This window comes from Taudactylus pleione, unplaced genomic scaffold (assembly GCF_031769625.1).
Source record: "Taudactylus pleione unplaced genomic scaffold, aTauple2 ptg000447l, whole genome shotgun sequence".
Classification (NCBI taxonomy): domain Eukaryota; kingdom Metazoa; phylum Chordata; class Amphibia; order Anura; family Myobatrachidae; genus Taudactylus; species Taudactylus pleione.
In genome coordinates, this window is record NW_028284849.1 from 2,915,867 (window position 1) to 2,935,155 (window position 19,289).

Consider the following 19,289-nt stretch of genomic DNA (forward strand, 5'->3'; position numbering starts at 1 on the left):
AATGTATGCGACACGGATCGGAACCGTATATTGTACACATTGTATAGTGTATCGTTACATCGCATTGTCGCACCATCTTATAGTATGTACTCAGCTGTAAAGCGGTTTGCACCATATGAGGATGGTGTAAACTAACTGAGCCAACTAACTGAAGGAAAGCTTCGTTTTTCAGGGTTTGTTACATAGGGTTCAGATCCTAGTCATAATGGGGACGCAATCTGCAGCACTAATTCGCCTTCTGCAGGAGATTTCCATAAAAGTAGGCAGACACTGTAGTTTGTACATAGTTTTATGGAAAAAATATCACAACAGTAATTTGGGATTTATAAATGGGTATTATGAAAAAAGCTTCATAGTCTTGTGTGCGTATATATATATATATATATATATATATATATATATATATATAACAGAAAACTCAGCACTCACCATTGTTAAATCACTCACAATAAAATATATATATATATATATATATAATATAAATAAATAAATAATGGGGTTGTGGTTCATGGATTGAATGCATTTAAGCCTGCAGCCCACATCACGGGACCCCACTTCTCTGCAGGTCCTACACTATCTGTCATACTTATGGAAACCTGGTAGCTGCTATCACAGAGTTTAAACTGAAAAATATATATGTATGTGTGTGTGTATATATATATATATATATATATATATATATATATATATATGTATATATATGTATGTATGTGTGTGTGCGCATGCCCATGTGGTGTTATGCCTTACTACATGGGTAGGCAATGAACTATACAACTCAGCGTGTAGTCCACAATAGCTGGAGTGCTGTACGTTGCCTACCCCTGCCTTATAAAATGATTTTATACTGGTGTTTGCATTTACTTCTCCATTCTCAGTAGTAGATAGCCTGTTATCTGCACAAAATAAGCTATAGCATGTTTATATGAAACTTAGGTAGAGAGTGAAGTTTTGGCTTCACGCCCAAACACAAGAACATGCTGAATTCTCTCTGGAGAAATCCACGAATAGAAGAAGTACAACAATTATGTATATATATAAATTATAATGATAATAATATATAGGCCAATTCAGTTTACTGCACCCTGATCCATACAGCAGGCTGTACAAAGAGCTGCTTCCAATCCCCGCCGCCAGGTGGCGCCTGCCTACAATGGATCCTCTATCTATACCCTTTGTGAGCCAGACTGCTGCATAATCGCAGGTTATTCAGATAGCAGTGTTTGTAGATGTCCTAGTACAAAGCAGCTTTGTGTACAGAGTGAAGCACTCTGGATTTCACACACTACCATCCATCTGTTTCACATGCCTTGTCCTGATCATGTAACCCTCCTGGGCCAGGCACAGTACATGGCTGTGCATTGTATATAGTCCCTGTAATCACTGTGTGTGCAATAACTCAGGTGAGCCCCATGCACCTGTCACCTATAGGGATAGAGGCTGCAGCAGGAATCCCTGCACTGGTGGACAGCTGCCAGCAGGCGGCGCCCTCCCTCCTCTATCTCCATGCTCTATGTTGCATCATCATTAAATATGTTCTCCTGGTGACGTCTGCAGAAGGAGGCGAATAAAACCGGTGCGGCGGGTGAGGGGGTGTCATACATAAAGCGAGTGTGACCCGGGACCGGAGCTCACTCACCTACCATCACTGCAAGGAGCTGAGCTGGCCCCCTGGGAAGGGTGGAGAGCTCAGGCTGCAGCTGTCTGGGAGACACAAGGGGCCACAGCACCCAGGAACTTCACAGTGAGGGACCACGTGGAGAAAGAAGGCACCCAGTCACGTGTGACAGCACCCAGCACAAGCTGAGGGTCCAGCATCCATTCACTGCCCAGCACCAGGGACAGAGGACCAGCACCCACTGCGAGTCCAGCATCCATTCACTGCCCAGCACCAGGGACAGAGGACCAGCACCCACTGAGAGTCCAGCATCCATTCACTGCCCAGCACCAGGGACAGAGGACCAGCACCCACTGCGAGTCCAGCATCCATTCACTGCCCAGCACCAGGGACAGAGGACCAGCACCCACTGAGAGTCCAGCATCCATTCACTGCCCAGCACCAGGGACAGAGGACCAGCACCCACTGCGAGTCCAGCATCCATTCACTGCCCAGCACCAGGGACAGAGGACCAGCACCCACTGCGAGTCCAGCATCCATTCACTGCCCAGCACCAGGGACAGAGGACCAGCACCCACTCAGGGTCCAGCACCAGGAACAGAAGTGAAGGCACAGCACACACTGAGGGACCAGTACTAGGCACCCAGCACAAGGGATAGAGGATACACAGCACCCAGTGCCAGGCGTAGAGGGGGTGACACAGCACCCAGTGCCAGGAGTAGAGGGAGTTACACAGCACCCAGTGCCAGGCGTAGAGGGGAGGTTACACAGCACCCAGTGCCAGGTGTAGAGGGGGGTTACACAGCACCTACCACAAGGGATAGAGGGGGGTACACAGCACCCAGTGCCAGGCGTAGAGGGGGGTTACACAGCACCCAGTGCCAGGCGTAGAGGGGGGGGTTACACAGCACCCAGTGCCAGGCGTAGAGGGGGGTTACACAGCACCCAGTGCCAGGCGTAGAGGGGGGTTACACAGCACCCAGTGCCAGGCGTAGAGGGGGTTACACAGCACCCAGTGCCAGGCGTAGAGGGGGTTACACAGCACCCAGTGCCAGGCGTAGAGGGGGTTACACAGCACCTAGCACAAGGGATAGAGGAGGATACACAGCACCCAGTGCCAGGCGTAGAGGGGGGTTACACAGCTCCCAGTGCCAGGCGTAGAGGGGGGTTACACAGCTCCCAGTGCCAGGTGTAGAGAGGGTGACACAGCACCCAGTGCCAGTCGTAGAGGGGGGTTACACAGCACCCAGTGCCAGGCGTAGGGGGGGTACACAGCACCCACTGAGGGAGCAGCACCCTGTTAGACACCTGGGGCACAGGGCAGAAGATCCTCCCAGTGTAGGGACCAGAGACCGGCTGAGGACAGTGGGTGGTTCTCCTCCATCTCCCTAGCAAAGGGCGCAGACTCCGGCAGCCAGATCACCCGAGGGCACCCGCCGGGCACAGCGCCCACCTGAGCACACCCGCCGGGCACAGCAGCCCCTGAGGGGACGAGCCATGTCGGGGGACGGTGTGAAGCGCCGGCAGTCGGGGTCCCAGGAGCAGGAGGCCAGTGAGAAGATGCTCCAGGAGAACGGGGCCCCGAGCGGGGAGGGGACCGTGGAGCTGAGGCGCACCATCACCCTGGTGAACGGGGTGGCCATCATCGTGGGGACCATCATCGGCTCCGGCATCTTCGTCACCCCGACCGGCGTGCTGCGGGAGGCGGGCTCCCCCGGGCTGTCGCTGCTGGTCTGGGCCGTGTGCGGCCTCTTCTCCATAGTGGGCGCCCTGTGCTACGCCGAGCTGGGCACTACCATCTCCAAGTCCGGGGGAGACTACGCCTATGTGCTGGAGGTGTACGGCCCGCTGCCCGCCTTCCTCAAGCTCTGGGTGGAGCTGCTGATCATCCGGCCGTCCTCGCAGTACATCGTGGCCCTGGTCTTCTCCACCTACCTGCTGAAGCCGATCTTCCCCACCTGCCCGGTGCCCGACGACGCTGCCAAGCTGGTGGCCTGCCTCTGCGTCCGTGAGTCTCTTACCCTATACCTTATGTATACATATTATATACCCCCATATACACACATATCCCCCCTGTATACCTATATATCATGTGTCCTGCCTCTGCGTCCGTGAGTCTCTTACCCTATACCTTATGTATACATATTATATACCCCCATATACACATATATATATATATATATATATACCCCCTGTATACCTATATATCATGTGTCCTGCCTCTGCGTCCGTGAGTCTCTTACCCTATACCTTATGTATACATATTATATACCCCCATATACACACATATCCCCCCTGTATACCTATATATCATGTGTCCTGCCTCTGCGTCCGTGAGTCTCTTACCCTATACCTTATGTATACATATTATATACCCCCATATACACACATATCCCCCCTGTATACCTATATATCATGTGTCCTGCCTCTGCGTCCGTGAGTCTCTTACCCTATACCTTATGTATACATATTATATACCCCCATATATACATACATGTATACCTATATATCATGTGTCCTGCCTGTGCGTCCGTGAGTCTCTTACCCTATACCTTATGTATACATATTATATACCCCCATATACACACATATCCCCCCTGTATACCTATATATCATGTGTCCTGCCTCTGCGTCCGTGAGTCTCTTACCCTATACCTTATGTATACATATTATATACCCCCATATATACATACATGTATACCTATATATCATGTGTCCTGCCTGTGCGTCCGTGAGTCTCTTACCCTATACCTTATGTATACATATTATATACCCCCATATACACACATATCCCCCCTGTATACCTATATATCATGTGTCCTGCCTCTGCGTCCGTGAGTCTCTTACCCTATACCTTATGTATACATATTATATACCCCCATATATACATACATGTATACCTATATATCATGTGTCCTGCCTGTGCGTCCGTGAGTCTCTTACCCTATACCTTATGTATACATATTATATACATACATGTGTACCTATATATCATGTGTCCTGCCTCTGCGTCCGTGAGTCTCTTACCCTATACCTTATGTATACATATTATATACCCCCATATATACATACATGTATACCTATATATCATGTGTCCTGCCTGTGCGTCCGTGAGTCTCTTACCCTATACCTTATGTATACATATTATATACATACATGTGTACCTATATATCATGTGTCCTGCCTCTGCGTCCGTGAGTCTCTTACCCTATACCTTATGTATACATATTATATACCCCCATATGCACACATATATATATATATATACCCCCTGTATACCTATATATCACGTGTCCTGTCTCTGCGTCCGTGAGTCTCTTACCCTATACGTTATGTATACATATTATATACCCCCATATACACACATATCCCCCCTGTATACCTATATATCATGTGTCCTGCCTCTGCGTCCGTGAGTCTCTTACCCTATACCTTATGTATACATATTATATACCCCCCTATACACACACACATATATATATATATATATATATATATACCCCCTGTATACCTATATATCATGTGTCCTGTCTCTGCGTCCGTGAGTCTCTTACCCTATACCGTATGTATACATATTATATACCCCCATATACAAGCATATATACCCCCTGTATACCTATATATCATGTGTCCTGCCTCTGCGTCCGTGAGTCTCTTACCCTATACCGTATGTATACATATTATATACCCCCATATACACACATATATATACCCCCTGTATACCTATATATCATGTGTCCTGCCTCTGCGTCCATGAGTCTCTTACCCTATACCTTATGTATACATATATACACCTATATATATACCCCCATATGCACACATATATATACCCCCTGTATACCTATATATCATATGTCCTGCCTCTGCGTCCGCGAGTTTCTTACCCTATACCTTATGTATACATATTATATACCCCCATGTACACACACACACATATATATATACCACCTGTATTTTTACATACCATGTGTCCTGCCTCTGCGTCCGTGAGTCTCTTACCCTATACCTTATGTATACAAATATATCCCCCTATATACACACACACACACACACACACACACACACACACACACACACACACACACACACACACACACACATATATATATATACCCCCTGTATACCTATATATCATGTGTCCTGCATCTGCGTCCGTGAGTCTCTTACCCTATACCTTTATAAATACCCCCTGTATACATATATATACCCTGATATACCCCCTGTATACCTACATATCATGTGTCTTTCCTCTTCTTCCATGAGTCTCTTACCCTATACCTTTTATATATACACACGGTATATACCCCCTATGCACATATATACCCTACATATCGTGTCCTGCCTCTTCTTCCGTGAGTCTCTTACCCTATACCTTATATATACACCCTATATACATATATATACCCTACATATCATGTGTTCTGCCTCTGCGTCCTGTGAATCCTAACCGTATACTATATATATATACTTCTCTATATACATATGAAAACATAACTGGTAATAAATAATGACATGGCATGCTGGGACTTGTGTTTCCACCACAGCTGGTTGCCTAAAGAGAGATAATAGTTATGATGACAGTACATGGTCACAATAATACCGCTATGTGTTGTAAATGCCCATCTTCAGCGGTTCTTACATTTATAGATCCATTTCCTGTTGGAACGAGGCACCGAGGCACCTTTTTCCCCTCAGTGGGATTGCAATGCTCTCCCTCCCGGCTTTCATCATTATCTTTTTGAAATATCCGGCATTACTATAGCACATGGGGCTGGCCCCACCTCTCATTCATTGCACCCACGTGTCCCCTCGCTGATGCTGGCCGTCACTAGAATTACATCAGCCTCCAAACTACACATTGCTACCCAAACCGGTTCTATCTGGGAGGCCGGCTTCTGTATATAGAGCATACAGCACATCCTGGCCTCGCAGTAAATTAAACCTAGGATTAGAGGGCTTGGCGCGCTGCTTTCTCAGCCTTGGGCCCCCTCGGAAATGTCTATTATTGTCTGCAGACTGTGTTATGGGTGTGCACTAGGTCTATCCATCTAGAGAAGCCGGGGACTCTCACAGTACAGACATTATACTATTTACTGTCTGGTCACACCAGGAAATGTGCGCACAGCCACGCGGGCGCTAACTGTGCTGCGGAGGGCGGGCATCCTTTGTTACCCTTTTCACCACCAGAAATGCACACCCTTAGAACTCTAAAACCAGTGAGACGCTCTGTTCTAGACGCTGTATACAGGGAATCGGTGTCTGTAAACGTAAAATACAGATTCGCCTAGGCACCTACCAGCGTGGTAGGCGCTGCTGATGGTGCCTCTTCCACACCCTTGGCATATGTTGCTGCTGGCACTAGGGAGAGCTGCCAGTAGGAAGGTGTAACTTAAAATAATAACTTCTGCGAAAAATAGGCCGCATGATATTGGAACAGGTTTAATACTCAACGTATTGTAAGGAGAGATTGCTGTGTGCAACCTCTGTTTACTTTATCTGCTGAAAGTTACTCGGCTTTAACCCTGGCACCTGCACCTGTGGGTATCCGGTTTGGGAACTTTCAGTAATAACCCTGCTGTTTTCATCTAGATTAAGGTTGGAAGAGCAACTAACAGATGTGAAACGGTTATATAGGTACACTGGAAGGAATGGCTACCTGCACACACCAGCATGGTAGGGGAGGTTGTGTTGGGCATGGCTTCAGAATGCAGCAGGAACCTTCTGGCCTTTATTGTAACCTCAGTTCTCTGTGTTGAACAATCGGTTCTGTCTGAGCACCTGAGGCTGAAATGTCGGTGATCGTACGGCAACGCTGAGCTGGTCTCGTGACCCTGTCATCACAGCAGGGACTCGGCTTGGGCAGGAGGCAGCTCGCGCGGTGTCTGGACAGACTGTGGCATCTGGACCACTGAACATGCCGCTGCCCAGGACTTGGTCATATGATTCCTAATTTGTCCTCTGTGATGGCGGATCCCTCTTTTTTTTTTTTTTTCAGCACTGGCATTTATAGAATATACTCAGTACTGTGCAGAAGTGTCAGGCAGGTGCAGAAAACATGCTGCAAAGTAAGAATTCTGTCACACATAGAAGTGTTAATAGTTTATTTGTATCAATTAACAAAATGCAAAGTGAATGAACAGGAGAGAAATCTAAATCAAATGAATCTTTGGTGTGATCATCCTATGCCTTGAAAAACGCATCAGTTCTTCAATTCTAGGTACACTTGCACACAGTTTTTGAAGGAATATAGGGCCTTATTCTGCAAGGATCGCAATTGCAAAGCTGCACGCAGGCTATAGATATATGATGTATGCACGCAGGCTATAGATATGATGTATGCACGCAGGCTATATATATATATATATATATATATATATATATATATATATATATATATATATATATATATATATGAGATGTATACACGCAGGCTATAGATATGATGTATACATGCAGGCGATAGATATGATGTATACATATGAGGTATGCACGCAGGCTATAGATGTACAGTGTTCACTCTAGCTCCGGCGGCAGGCAAGGTGCCGGAGATAGAGAGGGCAACCTTGTGTGCGCGCCCGAAAAGGGGGCGTGGTCATGAAAAGGGGGCGTGTCTATAAGAAGCGTCCCCTTTTCGTCATACTTGGGGGCGTGCCCGGCGCTTACGGGCATGCCGGGCAGCCCCCAAGCGCTGCAGAAAGGGAGAATAGATGCCGGGCGCATGCGCCCGGCGTCTATTCTCCGGCGGTGACCGGGTCACCGCATGTTTCTCCACCCGTGGGACACTGCGTCCCACGGGTGAGAACAGCACCCGCAGGCTGTGAGGGTAGGGCGCTTTTTGCCCTCCTCCTGGAGGGCAGGGTGGTTTTTGCCCTCCAGAAGGAGGGCAGGGTGCCGCGCCCTGCTAAAACAGCCTAGCGGGAACGCTAGATGTATGTATGCACGCAGGCTATAGAGATATGATATGTATGCACGCAGGCTATAGAGATATAGATATAGACACCCATAAAACGCCCGTTTTAACCTTTAAGCACGCCTGCGATCGGATCTCCACTCCCCGTTTTCAAGCACCTTCCCCTGTTACCACCCACATACGCCTCTTTCTGTCACTCAAATTATCAGGCATTCGCTATTTTGCGAGCACATGAATTTCGGCCGCACTGACTGGTTTGCGCATGCGTATAACGATCCGTACGCATGCGCAGATGAGCGAACATCAGTCAGAACGAACGAGCGGCTGCTTACGAGTGGCTCTGAATCAGGCCCATAGTGCCTTTGCTTCTTGCTGTATATGATGTTCCATCTAAGCTGAGCAGTCTGGGAATGATAACCTCACACACTGTTTCCCCAGACATCACTTGTCCTAGGATAGAGTTCACTTGGGAACACAGAATGGGTCGACACATGTTTTTTTTTTTGTTTTTTTTTTGCAATTTATGTTTATTATTTTTCTCAAAACAAATTTCAAAATAATCGAAAACATTACATCAGAATGCGGAATACAAATCACGCACAACATTGACTGATCATTCAAATACATTCAAAACATAACAACCGCATCCAAATGTTATCCAGTCCAATATGAACAAGAGAAGAGAAAAAATATAAAAAACAATAAAATTAAATAACTTAAATAGAGACAAACAAGAACTGAGAGAACACAGAAAAGGAAGGGGTTGGGACGAAAGGGGAAGGAAAAGTCAGGGGAGGGGGGGGGGAGTTAGATGACTCAAAATACAAATAGAGAGTTGTTAGCTAAATCCTGTCCTCAGCCAAATCCACCATTAGAACTCCATCAGTGGAGAGATGACCATGGTTATGCCACAGACGTCAGATATGTTCCAGAAGATTTGAAGTCCAGTCATGGATGCCAAGTGGAGATGAACTTTTGACTCCTTTCCGGGGTCACATGGAGGTCCTCCATAGACATGTACATGTCTATTCGAGCCGACACTGTTTTATTTTGTTATTTTTAACCCTAACCGTTCCCTTCTGCAGCCTAACCCTAATCCTCCCCCTGGTGCCTAACCCTAACCGTTCTCTTCTGCAGCCTAACCCTAATCCTCCCCCTGGTGCCTAACCCTAACCGTTCTCTTCTGCAGCCTAACCCTAATCGTCTCCCTGGTGCTTAACCCTAACCGTTCACTTCTGCAGCCTAACCCTAATCCTCCCCCTGGTGCCTAACCCTAACCGTTCTCTTCTGCAGCCTAACCCTAATCGTCTCCCTGGTGCCTAACCCTAACCCTTCTTTTCTGCAGCCTAACCCTAATCCTCCCCCTGGTGCCTAACCCTAACCATTCCCTTCTGCAGCCTAACCCTAACCCTCCCCCTGGTGCCTAACTCTAACCGTTCTCTTCTGCAGTCTAACCCTAACCCTCCCCCTGGTGCCTAACCATAACCGTTCCCTTCTGCAGGCTAATCCTCCCCAGTGTGCCTAACCCTAACCCTTCTTTTCTGCAGCCTAACCCTAATCCTCCCCCTGGTGCCTAACCCTAACCATTCCCTTCTGCAGCCTAACCCTAACCCTCCCCCTGGTGCCTAACCATAACCGTTCCCTTCTGCAGGCTAATCCTCCCCAGTGTGCCTAACCCTAACCCTTCTTTTCTGCAGCCTAACCCTAATCCTCCCCCTGGTGCCTAACCCTAACCATTCCCTTCTGCAGCCTAACCCTAAACCTCCCCCTGGTGCCTAACCCTAACTGTTCCCTTCTGCAGCCTAACTCTAATCGTCTCCCTGGTGCCTAACCATAACCGTTCCCTTCTGCAGCCTAACTCTAATCGTCTCCCTGGTGCCTAACCCTAACTGTTCCCTTCTGCAGCCTAACTCCTCTAATCGTCTCCCTGGTGCCTAACCATAACCGTTCCCTTCTGCAGGCTAATCCTCCCCAGGGTGCCTAACCCTAACCCTTCTTTTCTGCAGCCTAACCCTAATCCTCCCCCTGGTGCCTAACCCTAACTGTTCCCTTCTGCAGCCTAACCCTAATCCTCCCCCTGGTGCCTAACCCTAACCGTTCTCTTCTGCAGCCTAACTCTAATCCTCCCCAGGGTGCCTAACCCTAACCCTTCTTTTCTGCAGCCTAACCCTAATCCTCCCCCTGGTGCCTAACCCTAACTGTTCCCTTCTGCAGCCTAACCCTAATCCTCCCCCTGGTGCCTAACCCTAACCATTCCCTTCTGCAGCCTAATGGAGCATACACACGGTCAGATTTGTCAGATGAATGATTGAACGATTTTACCAAAGTTTTGAACAATTTTTGACTGCATTAAAATGAATGGAATCGTCCAAGTCTGACTGCAAACACATCAGATGTCAGATATCGTTATCTGACAAACGGGAACACGCATCGTTCATCGTCCATCGTTCAGGCATGTCAGATATGTCAGATTTTCCTTCAGATATGAACGACTGAACGATTTTTAAATCGTTATCGTTTAGATCTGAAGGAAAAATCTGACCGTGTGTATACACCATAACCCTAATCCTCCCCCTGGTGCCTAACCCTAACCCTTCCTTTCTGCAGCCTAACCCTAATCCTTCGCCAAGTGCCTATCCCTAAACCTAACACTAACGGTTGTCCTAACCCTAAAAATCATGAAAAATGTGTCGACACATTCGACCCTTTGCATGTCGACCATCTGGTGTCGGCCTATTGACTGTCTATGTACTGTTTATCTTCCATCCGGATACCCATAGAAATGTGTTCATTGATGCAGGTTTATGCAGTTTTGGTTACGTTTGCTTACAGATTAGAACACGGTGACCTTTTTCTTATGTATGCGGGTGACCAGGGAAATTTTGTATGGTCCCTATATGAGACATTTCTGGAGATAGAAGATCCCTGAGGCACTTTTTGCTGACGCACCCGGTTCTAGGAAGTGGGAGTGGATTTGAGATTCTATATCTTCTCCGTATCCAGCGTCTGCTCACATACGATCTATTAGAGGCCTGTAAAAGCATGCATTTTCACATTTATCCTCCAGCGTTTCATGGAGCTAAAACAAGGCAATGAGGAAAATGGACGAACCATAAGCTGCGTTTCAATATTATTAATAAACCTTAATGTTCACATCCGCTGAAAATGTAGCTTAAGAAAAGAGGCAGATATAAGATTTGCAGACTGTATCCTGGCACAGGCAACGCTACAGCAATAGGGGCGGAAGGGGCGTCCTACAGCGTCTCTCTGCGCTTCTGTGTCTCCCGATTATATTACCGTTTATGGGGTGACTTTATAGACACTCCTTGCTCATCTCCATTACTTTCCTGGGCGTGCCAGAAGTCGGCGGTGCCCTGTTATCTGCAGCTTGTGGCAGTAGACGGGTCGGTGACATTATCACTTTTGCACAAAGCCTATGAGAGACGCTGGGCCACTGTCATCTCAGTTTTACTGCTAATGCTATAATGCAAGTCCCTTACACGAGGATTACACTTTGTCACGGCCTCTTCAGAACCTGACTGGTAAATGTGTGATCGGTAATGGCAGAACGAGCCGCTTGTAAGGCAATAGAGTCTTTATAGCATTAACTGCACAGCTGTATGTATTGTCAACCTCTTATCCAGAAACACACATCCTGCTCCCCGTCACCCCCCCCCCCCCCCCCCCTTGCTGCAGGCAGGTAGTTTCTGAGATCAGCTCTGTATTTACACAAGAAGCGGCTATTGATAAAGCAGAATGTTTCCCCCCGTCTACTGTACATAAGAGGTGAGTAATGCAGAGGATGTCAGCATGGAACCAGGCCAGGCTCGTCATGTATATTGCCTGAGAGGTTCTGTGTCCGCGTGACGTCCACATTTGCTGAACGGCTCAGAGTAAACAGTTGCTGCTATAAGATGGAATAACACCATCATCTGCCACATTTCACACTGGTTCCACGTCTTATAGGTGGGCTGCATGCAAAAAGGGTGGGCTGTATTAATGGTGCAGTGACATCGCTTGCAAAAGTTCAGTAAACTTCTTGAGTTCTGCTAGTGAACAGCGGGGCCGTAACTAGGGTAGTGCGACCAGTGCCATGGCACAGGGCACCGCAGGGCAGTAACTAGGGTGGTGCGACCAGTGCCATGGCACAGGACACTGCAGGGGCGTAAGTAGGGTAGTGCGACCAGTGCCATGGCACAGGGCACCGCAGGGCCGTAACTAGGGTAGTGGACCAGTGCCATGGCACAGGACACCGCAGGGCCGTAACTAGGGTAGTGCGACCAGTGCCATGGCACAGGGCACCGCAGGGCCCTAACTAGGGTAGTGTGACCAGTGCCATGGCACAGGGCACCGCAGGGCCCTAACTAGGGTAGTGTGACCAGTGCCATGGCACAGGGCACCGCAGGGCCCTAACTAGGGTAGTGCGATCAGTGCCATGGCACAGGGCACCGCAGGGCAGGGGGCACTGTTCGGGCCTGTCAATTTTCCTGTGTATTATCATTCTTACTTGTAGCTTTGCTCTTCTTCTTTTATCCCCAGCATCTCCTGGCTGCTCCAGGAGTACCCCTATCTCTTCCCTGGCCCTTCCCCATGAGGCCATGGCCCTCTCTCAGGTGCACTATATTATGTCCCTATATATCCCCAGCATCTCCTGGCCTCCCGTATCTCTTCCCTGGCCCTTCCTCATGAAGCCATGGCCCTTTTTTAGGTGCACTTATATCTTATATTCCTTTTCAAAAAAAAATGGAGTGGGGGGGAGTGCGCCAATGCTCTCTCTGGCCCAGGGCACCAAAAAGTCTAGTTACGGCTCTGGTGAACAGGTTAAAGTAACGCAAATAAAAAATGATTATTAAAGGAAGCCTCTATTCTGTGGGCTCATCCGATACTCGCTTGGTATTAGTGACCTCACTGGGGCATGGATCGGTGTTTAGGCCGTCTTAATAAACACCGGGTCAATCCACTAAATAGCTGCAGCCAGGGCAATCTCTTCCATTGGGCTTGTTGGACAGTTGCCCAAGGGCCCAAAGCTTGTAGGGGCCCGCCAACCCGACCCTCTGCAGCCCGGCCAGTTGGTAAATTTGTGATATTTTTATAAGACAGCAGCGGGTGCCCTGTACTCTGATCTAACCTCCTAACCTATTATGCACATGCTATAGTTACACTATATAGTTATTTGGGCTCATCAATAGGGACTCATGTCTGTCTACTCGTACATGTTTCGCCGTGATCTATCCTTCCCGTTGCCACATTTTGTCCAGCCCCTGTTTTCCCTCTGGCGGTTTTGCGCTTGTTACAGTATGTTTTGCTCCTATATTCCGCAGCTGAGTGTTGTTCCTCCCCCCCGTGATACGGTTATACTGTGACGCTACTTACCATACCTCTCTGTCTTTCAGTGCTACTGACTGCGATAAACTGCTACAGCGTAAAAGCTGCCACGCGGGTCCAGGACGCATTCGCTGCGGCAAAGCTGCTTGCCCTCTTCCTGATCATCATTCTGGGATTCGTGCAGCTGGGTAGAGGTGAGCAGGTTCCCCCCCTGGATTGTATCGCTGCATTGTGATGTGTAACAGGATCTGGCTATAATATAGAAAGCATGTAGGTATCGGGGACAGTCATTGCACTTGTTAAACATGGGCACTCTCTTCTCTGAATGATGCTTTGCTGAAGTATTCCAGTTCATCTATGAACAGGGCTTTTTTGGGGCAAAAGTGCTATTGAACCACAATAGCCAATCAGCAATTCTGTATTGATTACAATTTAGGCAATGAAATGTAATGTATGATTGCTGTGCTACGCTGCAGCGTTTGTTATTCATCCCTAATACTCCTTTCCCTGAAAATGTAGCCGCAAATGCCATCTCCTTGCTCTGCCAAGTAATTGGCAGACATTCAGGGGCATGTGGAAGAAGAGCAATATGAATAGGAGGAAAGGGGATGTAGTTAACAGATGAGATGGCGCCGGTCTATATCCCGACAACAAAAGCCCGATGGGGGACTTAAGATAGGCGTCAAAATACTGACGGCTATCTTAACCCCGACGATGACGGAATTCAGAAGGACGCCGGTCCCATCGAGGCAAGTCCGGCCGTCTTAGCACTTAGCCGTGGGGGTGGAGGGTAGGTTTAGGGACTCCTGGGGGTCTTAAGGTTAGGCACACCTCGGGGAGGGCTAGGGTTAGGCTAGTGGGAGAGGGGGTTAGGGTTAGGCACCACTGGGGTGAGGTTAGGGTTAGGCCTCCCCCGCCCCCCCCAGTAGTAGTCCCCCCCCCCCCAGCAATGCCCTCAGTAGTAGTCCCCCCAGCAGTGCCCCCAGTAGTAGTTCCACCCCAGCAGTGCCCCCAGTAGTAATCCCCCCCCCTATGCAGGGGGTAGTTAGGGTTAGGCACCACCCTGGGAGTGTTGGGGGGGGGGGGGGGGGTTGTTATTTCCATTTTGGAATAAATATCCTTTAATAAATCCCGGTCTTTAAGTTTATCTGGGATCCAGGGTATGTGAGGGTCCCCCAACCTCAGATGCCTGCTCCCTGCTCCTCTAGTGTAAGCTCTCCCAGGGGCCAGTGGGTAACTCATTGCAGGACAGCAGGAGTCTCCACGTATGGGTGACACTGCCGGCAGTAAGGAAAAACACTGTTACCATTATTAATAAGTTGAATATTGAGAGAGACAGAAGTATTTATACTCGCAGGTAGTGATGCTTTATTGGGTAATAAAATAAAGTAATGCTGGGTAGCGTTCCCCTTTTAGCGTTTAGGGATTAGGTTGTTAGTTTAAGCAGTCATTAGTTTTGGTGGATTTATACAATTATTCCAGGGGAGCTGAAGCACGTGTTTGGCTCCCTCCCGCCCCTCTCCCTGCGTTACTACGCTACGCTCGCCCCTCTCCCCGTCGCTGCTCAGCCAGCACAAGAGCTGAACACCTCGGCTGGAATTAATATGATAAGGCCGCTGCGTGCCTCATCAGAAAATCTCACCCTAAGAGGATTACCTCCAAATCCCAGTCATTTTGCCTGGCTTTGTACCTAAAGCAACCTGTCTTCTGTCTGCGCTGGTATGTTACCCGCTTCAAAGTCTGCTTAAACTCAGTGAGATTGTTTCTCTAATTACCAGAGCTCAGGATTCTCTTACAGGAGCAGAAAACCAAAGTACAAATTACAATGCATTATGGGCCTGATTCAGAGCCGCTCGTAAGCGGCCGCTCGTTCGTTCCGAGCGATGTTTGCCCAACTGCGCATGCGTACGGATTTTAATACGCATGCGCGAACCAGTCAGTGCGGCCGAAAATAGTTTGTTCGCTAAATAGCGAATGCCTACTAATATGAGTGACAGGAGGAAGCGTATGTGGGTGGTAACAGGGGAAGGTGCTTGAAAACGGGGAGTGGAGATCCGAACGCAGGCGTGCTTAAAGGTCAAAACGGGCGTTTTATGGGTGTGCATAACTAATACAGCAGCGTCATTGACAACATCACTGGGTTATTTTATAGTCAGAACTATTCGCAAGATTGTGGTAGGAAAAACCAACCACAAGAATAGCGAGCAGTTCATACGCTGTTCGATGTACTCGATTAATCTAATAAATAGCGGACATGACGTAGGATGCGAGCGGCCAGGGGGCGTAGTTATCCCAAAAACGACCGCAAGTTTTGTTCGCTCGTTCAGACCTGGAGGCGTCAACAGACCGCAAAGAGCGAACGGTTCATTTGAATAGCCACCCCCTTTTCCTGAACGACCGTCCGCAAATAGCGTCTGAATCAGGCCCTATGTTTCTACTCTTCCTAAGTAACAAACAGGCGGTTACGGAGGGGCCCGTGAGTTTGGCGTATTTTGGGCAATGTCTCGATGCGTTTGGCTGACCAGAGTATATTAAAACCCTGCTGCTTTTCTGGGGGTCTTTTCGGCGAGACCACTGTGCAGCCAGATCTGGTCAAATTATGAATTATGGTCACCAATCCGGTCACTCAGCAACCAGATCTGACAACCGCATTGTATCACATTCCTTCCCCCCACCCCCCAAAAAATATATTTTTATAGAAGCTCTGTATCGCACATTCTGAAACAATTAGTAACATAACCGTAGAAGAAATCCTGTATTTGTAAGTACAATGCACTGAGAAAGTTATTTATTATAGTTATTTATATTGCGCACATTATCTGCAGCGCTTTACGGAGACTTGAATTTAATTGAGGAGCAAAATAAATATCCCCAAACTAGAGACCGAGGGCCGGATTCAGAGATGGACGCAACGGCTATTTTTACGCAGATTAAGCTATTGTTAACCATTGCGCATGCCTGAAAGCAGCGACTGATTTGCGATTACGCTTGCACAGAGGATTCACTGGCAAAGTGAGTGACAGGTAGTCAGCGTATGGGGGAGGTATTTGGGGGGGGTTAGTAGAACGCAGGCGTGTCGGACCATTTAAACACTTTTCTGGGCGTGTATAAATTCGCCACTGTGTCCTTACAGCAGGAGATTCCTCTCCGTGTCAGGAGACCCCCTCTGCGTGTCAGGAGACCCCATCACCATGAGGGGAAAAAAAGCAGAGACTGAGGCCTGATTCAGAGCCGGATGCTCTTACAGAGCGCTAGCTCTGAATCAGGGCTTTTTTTTGTTTTTTTATGGAGCGGCCTCCTGGCCGCTCGCATTGCTGTGGGTTGCGAGCGGCCAGGATGATGGTCGCAATGGTCAAGACCTGACCATCGGGCTTGCGACAAGACCCTTGTGGTAAGGTCTCGTTGCCTCAAGCCCCAGAGAGATTTCGGCTATAACAGAGCCGAAAGCTCTCCCACTGACATCACTTGTGATGTCAGTGGGGCCGTCCCCAGATGGTAGGCGTTCTCATGGGAACGCCTCCGTCTGGGCAGCCACCCCCCCGGCCCGCCCACCAAAGGGGGCAAACTGTCACTCAACATCGACAGCACGCCCCCTTTGGTGCGAGACCCGGAGCGACGTATTGCCCGTCGCTATACGGGTCTCGCGCATGCGCACGACGGAGCCGGCTCCGTCGTGCGCATGCGCACTGGGCCACCATCGACCCGCTTGCGAGCGCACAGCGCTCGCGAGTGTGTCTGAATCAGGCCCTGAGACCACTACCGAACAATGAAATAGTAGAGGATGGTCGATACCACATAGTACATTTTAGAGATTCCTGTATTCTCAGTTTAAACCTCAGGGGAAGAATGTGAACATAACTTTCCCTAATATCAAAGAATTTCAATGTCAATCTCTCTCTGTCCAGTGTGTCCTCCAGCCAATCCATGTTGAATATATGGAATCATTTTTCCTTTATAAAGGGCAATCATAAGTGGATTATAATTAATTCAAGTTTGTAATATGGCTTTCCGTAATAACCTAACCTGTAGCCAAAACCGTCTGTGAAGCGGGCGGCTCTGGAAGTTATGTACTAGGTGCGCCTGACACCATAAGCATGCAGGGGTGTTTGACATTCCAGCCAAAATTTGCCCGGGGGGGGGGGAGAAAAGTAGACCTTGTGGAACAAGTTGGAAATACTTTCCTGATATTGAGCTGAACAAAGAGTTGTGCGCGAGTACAGTGGAGATAAATCTGTAAGGTGGCATCGGATTGGCCACTCAGGGTACTGACTGAAGCTGAGGCCACAGCCGCTCGCAGGGAACAATGGTCCTGGTTCATGGTTGTACATTGCGGTGTTTATGGATTTGAGCGAATATCCGTTAATGGCACATGCGTCAGTCACATTACCGTAACAGCCGCACATAGCGACTTTTTAATCGCGGTGTGATTGACAGACGGAACGTTTGGGGAAGGTAACAGGGAGTGGTAGCAATATACGTAGGCATGTCGCGACCGTTTCGGAGGCGTGTCACACCCCTGAGTCATCAGCGATACCGTATAAAAAGAAAAATGGCTCCAGCGCCTCAGTTCCCACGCCCATTCTTCGCGACCATAGTCTTGCTCAGGACTGCGATAATCGAATGATCTGCGATCAATGATGCGTCTTTGTACACAGAGGCTCGGCTTTGCGAATCCGCCGATGGGCCTCTCAATACATCGCCCGGCGTCTGGGTCATTTGCATATTATCGCAACGCATCTGTGTACACATTCGCTTGGGGATAAGCGTCATACACTGAATCGGGTCCAGTATCCCTTAGATCTGTCCTTCCTTCATTTGGTACCCGAATTGATAACATGACCACGTATGACCGCCTGTCCCAGGACAGGACCGGATTAATCCCAGTGTTCAAGGATGTCATCCTGAAAAATTGGGCCAAGACATTGCTAAAAAAGCCCTGAAATCTTCCGTCTTAAGGTGTCCAGTCTGCAACTGATTGTAGCGATGCGATCGGAAATGCCGACCGGCCACCATTGATGATCAGCGATCCGTCACAGGATTACTGAATTTTTACATCTTAAATGTCCCCGATTTGACAATCACAATTTTGTGATCGTGATCGTACTATCGGGAAAATCCAACAGGGGCATTATATGGGGGCACTACTACAGGGGCATAGCTATGGGGGCACTACTACAGGGGCATTATATTACGGTGCTACTACAGGGGCATTATATGGGGGCACTACTACAGGGGCATTATATGGGGGCACTACTACAGGGGCATAGCTATGGGGGCACTACTACAGGGGCATAGCTATGGGGGCACTACAGGGGCATTATATGGGGGCACTACTACAGGGGCATAGCTATGGGGGCACTACTATAGGGGCATTATATGGGGGCGCTACTACAGGGGCATAGCTATGGGGGCACTACTACAGGGGCATTATATGGGGGC

At 48.5% G+C, this 19,289-nt stretch overlaps 1 protein-coding gene across 1 annotated transcript in view; it reads left to right on the top strand.

Annotated features, from left to right (window-relative positions):
* The first annotated feature begins 1,563 nt into the window (after positions 1–1,563).
* SLC7A5 (solute carrier family 7 member 5) overlaps positions 1,564–19,289 on the top strand; it is a 51,090-nt gene continuing 33,364 nt past the window's right edge. Inside the window, exons 1-2 of the mRNA XM_088448011.1 lie at positions 1,564–3,623; positions 13,919–14,044. Coding sequence (XP_088304137.1) covers positions 3,113–3,623; positions 13,919–14,044 — 637 coding nt within the window. The 5' untranslated portion in view covers positions 1,564–3,112. The remainder of the gene's footprint in view (positions 3,624–13,918; positions 14,045–19,289) is intronic.